The sequence below is a fragment of the Tupaia chinensis genome, unplaced genomic scaffold (genome assembly GCF_000334495.1).
Source record: "Tupaia chinensis unplaced genomic scaffold, TupChi_1.0 Scaffold140534_1, whole genome shotgun sequence".
Lineage (NCBI taxonomy): Eukaryota > Metazoa > Chordata > Mammalia > Scandentia > Tupaiidae > Tupaia > Tupaia belangeri.
In genome coordinates, this window is record NW_006200409.1 from 364045 (window position 1) to 377809 (window position 13765).

Consider the following 13765-nt stretch of genomic DNA (forward strand, 5'->3'; position numbering starts at 1 on the left):
TGCGGACAGGTTACCCCGGGCGTCGGGGTGGTCGCGTCACGCCGCCTGCGCCGTGCTGATTGGCCCGCGCGCGGGGCCCCGCCCCCTCCCCCGTAGCCCGGCCCCGCCCCCTCAGCTGTAGCCGGGCCGGCTCCGGCGTGCCCGCCATCTTTGTTGATGTGTCAGCTCCGTAGGGGTTTGGGGGAACCGCGGCAGAGAGGGCGAGCTGCCGGCCTGCTCCTCCTGGCCGTCTCTGCCTCCCACTCCACGTCTTCCAGACCCCGCTATGAAAAGTTGGCTCCTGAGCCGGAGCTCCAGCAGCCTCGTTAGGGTGCGGCCCGAGGCTTGGAGAAGTGGGGTGAGTGCCCTGAGGGGCGCCCGGGTGGACTGGGGAGAGGCGTTAGCGGTGGTAGGGCTGCCCGCCTTCGGCGCCGACCTGCGGGCCCCGGAGCAGAGTCTCCTCTCGAGTGGCAAAGCGATCTCTGGGGGACAGGGTTCGGGGTCCCTTCCTCCGCCTGCCTCCCTTGAGTCCGGGGCCGCTGGGGAGGCGGCGGCCAATGGGTCTTGGGGCACCAGTTGGGAGCGGCCGAGTGCGGGCCCATCGGTTGGGCCGCAAGTACGGGCTGCTTAAGCCCCACCTGCTCAGCATCTTGGAGACCCTCGTCTTATTTCGCTTTTCGTCTTCAACTTGATTCTTTCCGTGTGTGTGTGTGCGCGCGCGCGCGTGTGCTTTATGTTTACTGTTGTGGCGACTTGTTACCTCCTTCCAAACACTTTCGTAACTTTGATTTTAAGTTACTTAGAAACAATTTTGAGGGATCGTGGGCGCGAGAGAGATGACTTTTTGTTGCGTTTCTTCCAAGGACATCAAGGCATGTCATAAATCCTGTTTGCGAAGGAAGGGATTTCAAATTTGTGACCCCGTCCGAAGTGTGAAATGGTCAAAACCCCTCCTCCCCTTGCATTTGTCCCCAAGTAGCTATCCTGAGGAACACTCAGGTGTAATTATTGTTCAGCTGTTAAGAGTTTAACAGCTTCAGCTAATATTCACATCTTGATTTTGTTTAGAGGAAGGAGGCCTCTAAAGTCAACAGCTGGATTAGAATCTTCCTTTGACCTTCATAGTCTAGTTACTTATGGGAATCAGAAGATCAGTGTAATAAAGATACTCAGTACAGTCACAGGTACTTGGCAGTGTTCTCTCCGTGTGTGTTATATGTTACTTTGATGCCCTGTTTTTTACATCCTGCAAAACGATAGGCTGGGCGATTTTCTACCAGTAATATGAAGTCAGTCAGTGATCCAGTGTTTCAAGAGGTGTGCTGGAAGTCATTAAAAAAAAAAAAGTAATCTATTAAGTGTTTAGGTATGCTAGTTGTGGGTGTGACCTCCCCAGCTACTGACTACACCTTCCTATTTGCAATGTTGATCTTGTGGAAAAGATTAAGGTTCAAGATACAGTGGTAGTGAAACTGAACCATCTCTGTGAACAAAGCAGCATTCCCTGAGCAGCTACTTTGAAATTTTTACACATTTTTGCCGTAGGTCAGGGATGCTTTCCAGAGGGGGTGGAGAAGCACCCCCTAAGGGAGGAAGTCCAAACCATAATGCCTTCTCCAGCACACACACACATGCCTGGTGTGGTTTTCTAGGCATCAGGTCTGGGTCTTTAACTGCACAACCAAGAGGAATCCGCCCCTCTAACCGCTATGCAAGAAGCTAGCCCACTTTTTTCATCCGTCACACAAATAAAAACAGTGATGTTTGACCTGGTTCTTGTTTTCCTCTCATTCTGGTCTTAACATATTATTATTTTAAAGATTTTTTTTGCTATACGCACGAGCACTTGCAGGAGAGACGGAGAGAGAGAGAGATCACCTCCCCGGGGGGATGGCTATGCTGCAATCCCTTATCCAGTCTCCTCTCGGGATTTTGGGTACGCATGCACAACCACCAAGTGTGTTTCAAGCCTCTGGGTCCAGGACTTGAACTGCAATCAGCCATGTGCAAACCTACTTCCTTAACCACTATACCACTTGCTGGCCCCTTAACGTATTAAATTTAATGAAGATAATGGTATTCCACAAATCTTACATTATGAGGGATTCAAGATTCTGATGCACAGATTCAGTTTACATTGGTTTTATTCCCAGGAAATGCATGGGTTGTGTTTATGTATTTTTTTAGGGCCTTTAAGGTCTAATTCAGAATACATATAAACTTAAGTTCGTTTGTTTTAAAAAAGAGATTTGATAGAGTATCGTTGACATCTCAGTGTCTCATTTATTGCTAATAGAAAGGAATGGCTAGCATCTAGCAGTGACTGCTATAACCTTTAAGTTTCTTCACCCATAAACTAAATTTTGTCTGTGCTATACAATAACGTCAGAGTTGATAATTGCTTTAGTATATTCAGTTTATTTTATTTTTTTAATTTGCATATTCAGTTTAAAAACATGTATTGACATGCCAACATCATGGAGTAAGGGTGAAACAGTGCAGTGTATTTACTCTTGAGAAGAGATGAGTTGAAATTACTTACATGTGTCCGTGTGTGTGTATGTGAGTGTATGTGAGAGCGAGGGGGGGGGGTACCTTTGATCCTCCCTGCAGCCCGGCAGCCCTCCAGGTCATGGGCTTGCCTGATATGTTCATGTAGACCCAGACAGAACACGAACCCTCCCCAGAAGCTTTCCCATACAGCCTCCAGGACCGAGCAGCAGCATAGTGCCTGCACCACCACTGCAGGGCCTAGGAAATCATTTCTCTGTGAAGAACAATTTGTAATCTGCACTAGTTTTCCAAATTCATCTAACAGTTTAGTGTTCAAGTACAAATCCTTAACCTGAAGTTCTGGTTCTTCTTATCTCTACCTTTAAATTACTGAAGCCTTGTTCTTGAATTTCTCATAAATATACCATTGGGCATATAATATTATGAATATTATATTTGTATTCATCTTAGGATCACAAGTGGGATGAATATATATAAAATATATTTTTTTTTTTTTAAATTAATGTATTTTTTCCATGAGAGAGGGAGACAGACAGGAATCCCAATGGAGTCTTCACACTATAATCCATCTCCAGTCTCAGCCAGCTAGAGTCACAGGCATGCATTCCTGTGTCCAGCATACCCAGGGGCGCCTGCAAGCCCAGTACCTTTATCATGTGGGTACAGTTATGTTATCATTGTGACATCCCCTGCCCCTCTCCTTCCCCATCCCCCCCCTTTTTTTGAGACAGAATGTTTGTATTGTCCAGATTGGCCTTGAACTTGAGATCCTTCTGCCTCACCCTCTTGAGTAGCTGGAGTCATGTGCCAGTGTGCTTGGCTAATCATAGATAATTTAAATCTACAGAGGCCCCCTAATCTTAAATTGTTTCAGAGTTATCCTTTGAACTTTCTTATCTACTGAGATTTTAAAAATTTATTTGGGCTAAGAAGTAAATAAAAGAAAAAGCATTGGGGTAAAGGAGCAGTAGACACAAAGAAATCAACCCCAGCCAGGGTACTGATAGGATTTTAAGTGTATTTCTTAACACTCATCTGTAATTAAGACACATGAACTGATACTCTACAAGATTATGTAGTAAGTGCTAATGAACAATTAAAATTTTTATTTTATGTATACTATATCATATCAAATTAACCAGAGATCAAAGGTGGTTTCACGATTTAAATGTTAACCAAAACTCTTTAAGGCACTCGGACAGCTTATCTTTGAAAAACATTTTTTTGAGTTATTGGCCTTTCGTTTTGAAGAGAAAACTTAAGATCCAACAATTTTTTCCTTCCTTTAGTTTTCAGATTTGAAATAAAAATGAGTTGAAAAATATTTTTGTTTTCTTTCACACTATAATCCATCTCCAGTCTCAGCCAGCTAGAGTCACAGGCATGCATTCCTGTGTCCAGCATACCCAGGGGCGCCTGCAAGCCCAGTACCTTTATCATGTGGGTACAGTTATGTTATCATTGTGACATCCCCTGCCCCTCTCCTTCCCCATCCCCCCCCTTTTTTTGAGACAGAATGTTTGTATTGTCCAGATTGGCCTTGAACTTGAGATCCTTCTGCCTCACCCTCTTGAGTAGCTGGAGTCATGTGCCAGTGTGCTTGGCTAATCATAGATAATTTAAATCTACAGAGGCCCCCTAATCTTAAATTGTTTCAGAGTTATCCTTTGAACTTTCTTATCTACTGAGATTTTAAAAATTTATTTGGGCTAAGAAGTAAATAAAAGAAAAAGCATTGGGGTAAAGGAGCAGTAGACACAAATCAACCCCAGCCAGGGTACTGATAGGATTTTAAGTGTATTTCTTAACACTCATCTGTAATTAAGACACATGAACTGATACTCTACAAGATTATGTAGTAAGTGCTAATGAACAATTAAAATTTTTATTTTATGTATACTATATCATATCAAATTAACCAGAGATCAAAGGTGGTTTCACGATTTAAATGTTAACCAAAACTCTTTAAGGCACTCGGACAGCTTATCTTTGAAAAACATTTTTTTGAGTTATTGGCCTTTCGTTTTGAAGAGAAAACTTAAGATCCAACAATTTTTTCCTTCCTTTAGTTTTCAGATTTGAAATAAAAATGAGTTGAAAAATATTTTTGTTTTCTTAGATTCATTAAAATGCAAATAGCCCTACTGAAAGTGTGCCTTTGCAGGAGGGCGGGGTCACTTGTGAGGCCCAGATTCAGATCTCAAACCTTTCTGAACAGGTCCTGCTCAGTAGTATGGGCCTGTGACCCCAGCTAACTGGGAGGCTGGGGCAGAAGATAGCAAATGGAGAGACCCTGTCAAAATACTCTTTCTCCCTTTTCTTCTAACCCCCTTTTCCCTCCCTCTCTCCCTCCCTCTCCACAAAAAAAATAAAAGTGCCATCTATACAAGTAGCTTCAAATTAATATTTCCATATTAATAACTCTAGGCACTAATACTTAAACATTTATTGGAGACACATAAAATTGTAAAGATATAAAATAACCAAGCTGATAATGACATGCATGATATATAAGTAGATAATGTCATATATGAAGTGGCTACTGACTCTTAACCTGGGATCTTTGTGAACTATAATTTCTCTTTTTCCTGTTACCCTGCTACAGAATTTGGTACTGTTTTGGGGTTCTCACTGCACTTACTATCCTGAGTCTTTTAATATACATGTCTGTGTGTGTGTGTGTGTGGGGGGGGACACATAAAATTCACCCTACCTCGAGTCTTGAGTACAGAGTTAAACTAACCCCCAGGGCATAATTGGCCTTGGTCTCATATAACACACTTTCAAACTGGTGACCTAAAAGCAACTTTTTTATTCTAGTGCTATGTGTCTCTTAAAAGAAACTCAATATGTTAAATTTTACCCAAAGTTTCTTAGGGTTTCATGACTTTAAACACTCTTCCTTGTTGAAGAACTTAGAATTTTTTAAAATAGTATTTTAAAAATTAAAAAAGTTTAGTTTTTGCTTTTGAGAGGTTTTTGCTGTAGGGCGCATGCACTCACCAGAAAGACAGGCAGAGACAGAGAGACAGAAAGTGAAAAATCACCCCCCAGGGGGGGATGCCCAGCATGAGTTTAAGCCACTGGGTGGTCGACTACATGGGAATCTAGTGACAAAGCCATTATGCCAACTGCTGGTTCCTAAAAAAGTAGTTTTTTTTTTTTTTAAGTAGAATTTTTTTTTTTTTCTTTTTTTTTTTTTTTTTTTTTCGCTATAGGGCGCGAGCGCTCGCCAGACAGAGAGAGACACACAGACAGAAAGTGAGAAATCACCCCCCAGGGAGGATGGTCACGACGCAATCCCTTCTCCTCCATTTTCCTCTCGGAATCTTGGGTACTCACGCACACGCTCCCGGCTCCCGGCGTGAGTTTTAAGCCACTGGGTCCAGGATGCAAACCGCGGGGTTGACTACGTGGGAGTCCAGCGACATAGCCGTTACGCTAACTGCTGGTCCCCAAGTAGAATTTGATCTGTAAGTTTGATTTGCATAAATTCACCTTGTATGAAACTTTATCGTCAGGTTATTTTAATCATGTGAAACAAGATTTTTATGTTTTGTACATAGGTTCTTTTCTGTTGTATTTTATTCCACTTATAACAAGCTTTGTTGGGGCTAGGTGGCATGGTGGTTGAAGCGCTGCACTCCCACATGGCCAGCTACTGTTTTGAGTTCTGAATCTGGCTGCTTGCTTTCTGACTGACTTTCTCTCTCTCATCAAATTAAAATAATAATGAATAAAATTAAATAACTTTAATATATGAATATACATTAGGTAAATAAATTAATATTTAGTTTGGAAATGTATTTCTGCCTTGGTATGAAGCTTATTTGTTTGATAACCTGTTGCTTAGTATGTGTGGAATGCATTGTTTTTATTTGCAGTTTATTAACTAAACCTAAGTTTTTGTTGTTTATAGTGCTAATTAGCAAAAAAGCAGGGAATAGAACCCAAAGTGTTAAGAACAGTGTTTTAATTTATATGGCTCTTATATGGAAATAATTTTGTAGAAATGTGAGTTCTTTTATTTAGAAATAAAATACAAGGTGTATAATGGTTGAGGCTAGTAAAAAATGTTTCTTGACCAGTTGCCTGCAGCTGATGAGCTCCAGTAAGAGCGAAACCAGTTCTCACCCACTGAAATGATCTTGAAGTGCGAATTGGTCCTGTAGTACTGTGTCAGAAACAACTCTTGGGGAAAAGTGCTTCAATCAAGAGGGATTTCATGACCCTTCTGTTTTAAATACAGTGCTTCCCTTAATGAGTAAGAGTTGCTGAAAGGCAGAATAGCCTGTGTTATTTTTCACTTCAAAAAAAGCAATATTTATAATTGTAATTACTGTATATGTGAATGTGAAAGATTTGTACAAGTATTCTTAATTTAAAACAATCTTGTAAACAAATGTCTATTTTTATATCATCCCCTGTTAATCTACTACCAGGATATTCTGTCCTCAGTAGCTTTGAAAACAACTACACATAACCAAAAAGAAAAACTTGGACAGGCTACCAAATTGGCCTACATCAGCATTGCCAGTCAGAGGCCTACAGGAGGACTCAGCTGGCATTTTCCCCTTAGTTATTCTAGACATAATCAAGTTCATCATTTATTTTTTCACTGTCATTCTTATGTAGTTATTTAATCCTTGATGATGGTTTTGTTTTGTATATGTACATGTGCATACATACATACATGTAGATCTTTAACCATGTTAACCTCTCTCCTTTACCTTTGGGTTCCAATCAGTATTCATTGGTGCATCAGAAACTTACAAGCTAAGTGACTCTCAGATGCTGATTTATATGATGACTTTTTGAAAGGTAATGGGCATAATTTGGAGTGGAGGTATAGAAAATATTCTTTGGTTAAGCTAAGTTTTATTTAATTTACAGGAGGGTTATTTGTGGAACACATGACAAATTTAAGTTTTTTTTTTTTTTTTTTAATAACCTGGATGAATAGCCTGCAACATGTGATACAAATTTTGTTCTGCTGTCTTTTACACTAGGAGTCACCTTAACAACCAGTATCCTACCCATTAAGTAGTGTGTGGTCCTCAGATCACTGTATAAACCCAGTGGGTCCCACCATCAGTGAGAACCACTGAATAGCATTTGCAAAAGTGAATGTAAATTTAGTAGAGAAAATATGTTTGTTAGATTTATTTATTACTATATTGCTTAAGATTTAAGGAGTTAAGAAAAAAAAAAGGGCTGGCAGGTGGCATGGTGGTTAACGGCGCTGGATTCCCACATGGCCAACCAGGGTTCATCTCACTTTCCCTCTCTCTGTCTCTCCCTGATCAAACTGGAAAATAATAATAAATAAAATTAAATAAAATAATTCTTTAATATAAAAAAAGATTTAAGGAGTTCACGTTGTGAGGTTCCTTTTTCCCAATGCAAAAATAATTTAAAAGGTGAAGACTGCCGGTTCAAAAATGTCACAAGGAAGTCTCTTGACTTTAAATGCAGTATTTTTTAATTTATGTGAGAGATTACTTTTATATTTGTGATACAGGAAAATTTAGAAGAAGGTTTGGCATTAGAATCTGCCCTTTACACATAGTTAGGCTTTTGATAGATGGATGGGGGAAGAATATTCCTGATGGGGACAAAGCCATGGAAATGTTAACAAATGTTGACAGGGGGGACTGTTAAGCAGACTGGCCTGGACTAGTAAAGTATAGTGAGGTACTAGGATTTTGGGCAAATGTTGAAGATTGGAAAAGTAATACAACTGGTTTACTGAGAAATTTCTGTCTAGGCTATAAACATGATGTAGTTTTATTCTCTTGTTAAGCAATCTCTAGCCATGCAATATGAATACCCACATCCTTTCATCTTCCTTCTGAAGTATGGTGCCTTGATAATATCTTGGTCAAATGTTACAACTTTTCTGCCACCTTTGGTTAAGACAGGTCACAGTCATTTAAAAACAAAAATGAGCAGCAACAACAGCAAAATGAAATCACAAACTCATTCTTCTTCCTGAAAGAAAGTTGACACTGTTCCCAGGTGCTTGGCTTGAAGAAGAGGGAGGAGTACTCTTGACTCTAAAACTTACTCCTTTTCTTTTTTCTAGCTAAGCCCCTTTGGAGTTTTGGGGGAGGCCAGCCAGTGGAGGTAGAGCTTTCATTACCTGAACCTCTAAAGAGGGAAGAGGTAGCTGTTCTCACTCTGGTTCACCTGGCTTCATGTGATGGTGGTCATTGGAGGTGGTATGTGGAATTTGTAGGGGCTCTGTTGTAATTCGCTGGCCCTTTTGCTGCTGAAGACCCACTTTTTCTTTCTTTTTAGAATTATTTTTATTTAACTTTATTTATGTATTATTTTAATTTGACCAGAGAAGGATAGAATGAGAGAGTGAGAGAGCAAGCTGCCAAGTCCTGGACTTGAACCATGGTCTGCCATGTGGGAGTCCAGTGCCCTTAACCACCACCCACCTGCCAGCCCCGAAGACCCACAGCTCCTGTTCCATGTTGGCGGAGCCAGTCTAGTACACATTTCTCCAGATTGGGTAACCTATCGATTGCCCTGGTGGTGTCCCACCCCTGGGCTGTACCATGTAACCTGCTCTTCCACTAATCTCACTCCTTCACTTGGAGTGGCAGGAAGCAATGTAGGAGAGAGAAGTGGAGCAAGAGTGAGAAGCCAACAGTTGAAATGTTTTAGGTACTAAGTGATGAGGGGACCTGGTTGGGAGGTGGGTAGGGACCATGGTAATAGAAATGCAGGTGACAGGTAAGCTTGTTGCGTAGCGCCTAAGTGCCTGGAATTTACATGGTCAACTGTGCAGTTTTGAGTCCTCAACTCAGAGGCTTGAGAAAAAGACTGGGTGCATGCTCTTTTATGGCCAAAATCCTGAAAGGAGGGAGAAATGTAAGAGAAGGATTGCAAGAGATGGGGAAGGAAGAATTGGGAATGTGACCATTCCCTGTGAGAGGGGATGCTTTCTCCCCTCCCTTTCTCTCTCCCTCTCTCTCACGAGTGCATGCACCCTCTGGCAAAACTGAAAAAGAAAAGAAATGCAGGATATAATTGTTAAAAAGAGTATGAGAGCAAAAGAGATAGAGTCAAATAAGAAAAATTAAACCGTTTATGAAATGGAAAGATTAAATGGGGGTGTTTAATTATAGAAGCTATAGTTATGATTTTGGATTTGACCATTGTAAGTTTGAGATTACATGGAACCTCCAGGAGAAATGTCTATTATGTTCAGGTAGAGATTTTAATATAGAGACAGACACAGAGTGAAAGAGAAGACATAGACAATTCTTTATTGTGATTTGGGGATGCAGGACTGACAATAATTGTGTCTGCATTAACTTGGAGTTGTTGCTTCAAGTTATCTAAGTGAATGAATTCTAGGATAGAAAAAGACTTGAAGACTGAACCTTGGAGAATATGAAAACTGGGTGAGAGAATAATAAACCAACATTTTTCTGGTGTTTTTCTGTTGACAAATCATGGCACATAGGAGCCATAACATTGTCAATAAAGTTTCCTTTTGCTTGGTCTATGTTGGGGTGTCTCATTTGACAATATATTTCAAATGAGAATATATTTCTTATCTGTTACCCATATATTTTGGTCAACTCTGGGTTTAACTTTTGTTTGGTGATTGACTAATTGTACGTTTACAACTACTTCATTCATTTTTAGATCGATTTCTAGAAAAGATGTTAAATTTAACATCTGTACATTCACAAGTTACATTTTTTTTTTTTGGAGAAGTTTTTGCTATAGGGCGCATGTGCTCGCCAGAAAGCTAGAGACAGACAGAAAGCGAGAAATCACCTCCAGGGGGAATGGCCATGCCACAATCCCTTCTCCATTCTCCTCTTGGGATTTTGAGCATGCATGCACATGTGCCTGGCGTGAGTTTAAGCCACCAGGTCTGGGACTCGAACCGTGGTCAACTACATGGGAGTCCAGCGACATAGCCATTACGCCAACTGCTGGTCCCTAAATTTTTTTTTTTTTTAAAGTTTCTTTTTTTAGAGAGTAAGGAAGAAAGCCTAAGCACTCAGCAAGATCTCATGCTGTGATTCACTGGCGGCGAGGTCATTTCCTGAATCCCTGTCTGGATACAAAACTAATTCCTATGGGAATCCTTTATGCCCTGAATTTCTTTGAGCTCATTCCTAGGTCTTTTGTCCATAGGTACCTGCATCTTGTATTGTTTAGTTTTTTTTTTTTTTTTAATCAGTAAATTTTTATCATCATGTTCATTGTTTTGTCATCATGTGCATTTGATTTGTGATTTTTCTTCTAGCCTTCTCTGGTATTTTCTTATAGATTCTTGAGGTGGTCTTTTTTCCTCTCATAGAGCTGAAAGAATTCTGAACATTCTTTGGCACTAATGTTAGAGTTAGTATTTCTTACCTAATGTATGGGGATGATCAGGGACTATCAGACTACAGTTGACATTAATTAAGTGAAATTGCATGAGTGATGTGATGGAGAAAAGAGGAGGAAACTTTGCAGACCCTACTAGTTGTGGCCAACTTGACTTGGCTTTCTTCTTTTCTTTTTCAAGGAAAAACTTATCAAAGGAGTTACTATTGGTAAAATATGTGGTCTTGCGTATTTCCACATCATGGAGCATGGGCAAATGTGTTTGGGGTCTTCGTTTAAAATCACTTTTTTTTAATGTTAATATTTTGATTTCTTAGATGTAAGACGAAAATCAGGAGCAGATTTGAAGAAATGCAGAGCGAATTGATGCCAATCAGCATGTCAGTGACAGATCACATAGCCTCCATTTCCTCTGATAAAAGCACTGGGAAAACACCTGAATTAAAAGAAGACTCATGTAACTCATTTTCTGGTGATGGAAGCAACGGATTAGAAAATGAGTCCAAGCTATTGTCATTGAACTTTGATAAAACTTTATGTCAGCCGAATGAGCACAATAATCAGATTAAGGCACAGGAAAATTATATTCCAGATCATGCTGGAGGTGAGGATTCTTGTGCTACAACAGACATATGCCTAGAAAATTCTGAACAAATAACTGATTTTCCTAGTGGAGACTTTGCAAAGCCAGTTTCAAAAACAAAGGAACCAGAACAGACAGTAACACAAATATTGGCGGAATTAAGATCATCTACATTTACAGAAACAGCTAATCAAAAGACTTACTCAGAAAGTCCCTATGATACAGACTGCACCAAGAAACTTATTTCAAAAATAAAGAATGTTTCAGCATCAGAGGATTTGTTGGAAGAAATAGAATCTGAACTCTTATCTACAGAGTTTGCAGAGGAACACAGAGTGCCAAATGGAATGAACAAGGGAGAACATGCATTAGTTCTGTTTGAAAAGTGTGTGCAAGATAAGTATTTGCAGCAGGAACATACTATAAAAAGGTGAGATTTTTATTCTTTGAAGTTAATTTTTCCACAGGGATTAGAGATTGAATTCTTTTAAAAAAATATTGTCTACTTTTAATTCTTCAGTAGAACCATATACTTATTAATCATTATGTGTATATTTACTGAGTAAATGCTAAGTTTTCTAGATATCTAATACCTAAGAGTAATTAAGTATTAAATAGTATAAGTTCATTAAAAAGTTAGAAATAAAAATCAGGTGGTGTGATGGTTGAGGCACTGGCCTCCCACGTGACTGACCATGGTTTGAATTTGGACTTGGCAACTTGCTTTCTCATTCTCCCTCTCTGATCACATTGAAGAGTAATAGTAATAAAATAAGTAATTCTTTTAAAATAAAAAAGTTGGAAATACCAGTCCAACAGGTGGCATGGTGGTTAAAGTGCTGGATCCCCATGTTTGACCATGGCAAGTCCTAGACCTGCTGTTTTGCTTTCTCACTTTCTCTTTCTCTCTCTCTGGTGAGCACAAGTGCCCTATTAAATAATTTTTTTAAAAGAGAAATCCTTCTTTAAAAAAGAAAGCTGGAAATGTCTATAAAGACAACTCAAAATATTTATTTTTAAAAGCATGTGGAACTGTAACATTAAAACTAAGAAAAATTCAAAAGGAAATGATAAATCATAATCTTCAAAAAGTTTTTCTTAAAATCTCCATTGTAATTTCACTAGTTTAAAAACAAAATTCAGAGAACAAGAATTGATGGATTTTCATTCACTAAATATTAAGAACATAGTTATTTTTAGGTTACTCTTAGATTTGTTGAGTTAATTCTATTTCACCCTCCCCAATTGCCATGGAGCACACATGTGTGTGAGAGAAAGAGAGAGAAAGTACTTCCCAGTGGGGATCGGTCATGTCACAGTTCCTTTTCTACCATTTCTCTATCCTGTCAGGATTTCAGTCATGCATGTACATATATCTGGTATGTTTTTCAAGCCACTGGGGCTGGGATTCAAACTGCCGTTGTCTTGTGGTTATCCAGCTCCTGTGCATAGCACTTAATCACTGTGCCTGGGACTAATGTAGTTTGTTCTAACAATAGCTTAATTTCATTTAACCTTTTTCCTGATCGTATTATATCATCCTATATTTTTTGCTATATTCATATAGCTAAGCAATGCATAGGTTTAGAAGTTCTGTAACCTTTAAGAAAGGAAAATAAACTATACTAACCTTCACTGAAATACAGACTAATTCTCTTTTAATAAAATGATACTTAACACATTATTTGTATTGGGTATGTCTGTTAGAGAAATAGAGAGAGGAAATCCATATACCAGAGGAGAATGACAGAAGAAAATATACCATAACTCAAATATGTCTGGATATGAAACTGGCTTTTAATGATCTTGCTTGTAGTATTTACTCTTTCAGTTTACTCCTCCTGGTAGATCAGTATTCCCCAAACCAGCTCATCCTTCATTGGTATATCCAGTATACTATTTAATCTCTTAGTGTCCAGGGCCCTTCCCACTGTTACTTACTTATTTATTTAATTTTTAAAAGTATATTGCTTCTATGAGCCGGAGAGAGAGAGGAGAGACAGACAAGCACCCTAACCCCAACAGGGTCCTGATGCTTTAACCAGCCCTGGATCATGGACACGGGAATGCCTGGTATATACAAGGTCAGCCTTCCCATAGGGGTCAGCCTTGAAGAACATAGCATTTTACTATTGCACCACCATCTGGCCTCTAATTTTAAATTTTAATTGTGATTATTAAAATGTACACAGCAAATTTACCATCTTAACTGTTTTTTTTTTTTTTTTTTTTTTTTTTTAATAATTTTCTGAAGACTCATGTGCTCTCCAGGGAGACCAAAGGAGAGGAAGAAAGTAACCCCAGTGGGATGTGATAGCACCATAATTC

General features: G+C 39.4%; 1 protein-coding gene across 2 annotated transcripts in view; it reads left to right on the forward strand.

Annotated features, from left to right (window-relative positions):
- CCDC186 (coiled-coil domain containing 186) overlaps window positions 1-13765 on the forward strand; it is an 80981-nt gene that overhangs the window by 18536 nt on the left and 48680 nt on the right. Inside the window, exons 1-2 of one of the 2 annotated variants that reach the window (XM_006162762.3) lie at window positions 124-337; window positions 11172-11867. In XM_006162762.3, the coding sequence (XP_006162824.1) occupies window positions 11206-11867 (662 nt within the window). In that variant the 5' untranslated portion in view covers window positions 124-337; window positions 11172-11205. Of the gene's footprint in view, window positions 1-123; window positions 338-11171; window positions 11868-13765 lie in introns of those variants that run through there. The other variant, XM_027766075.1, reaches the window with a different exon arrangement.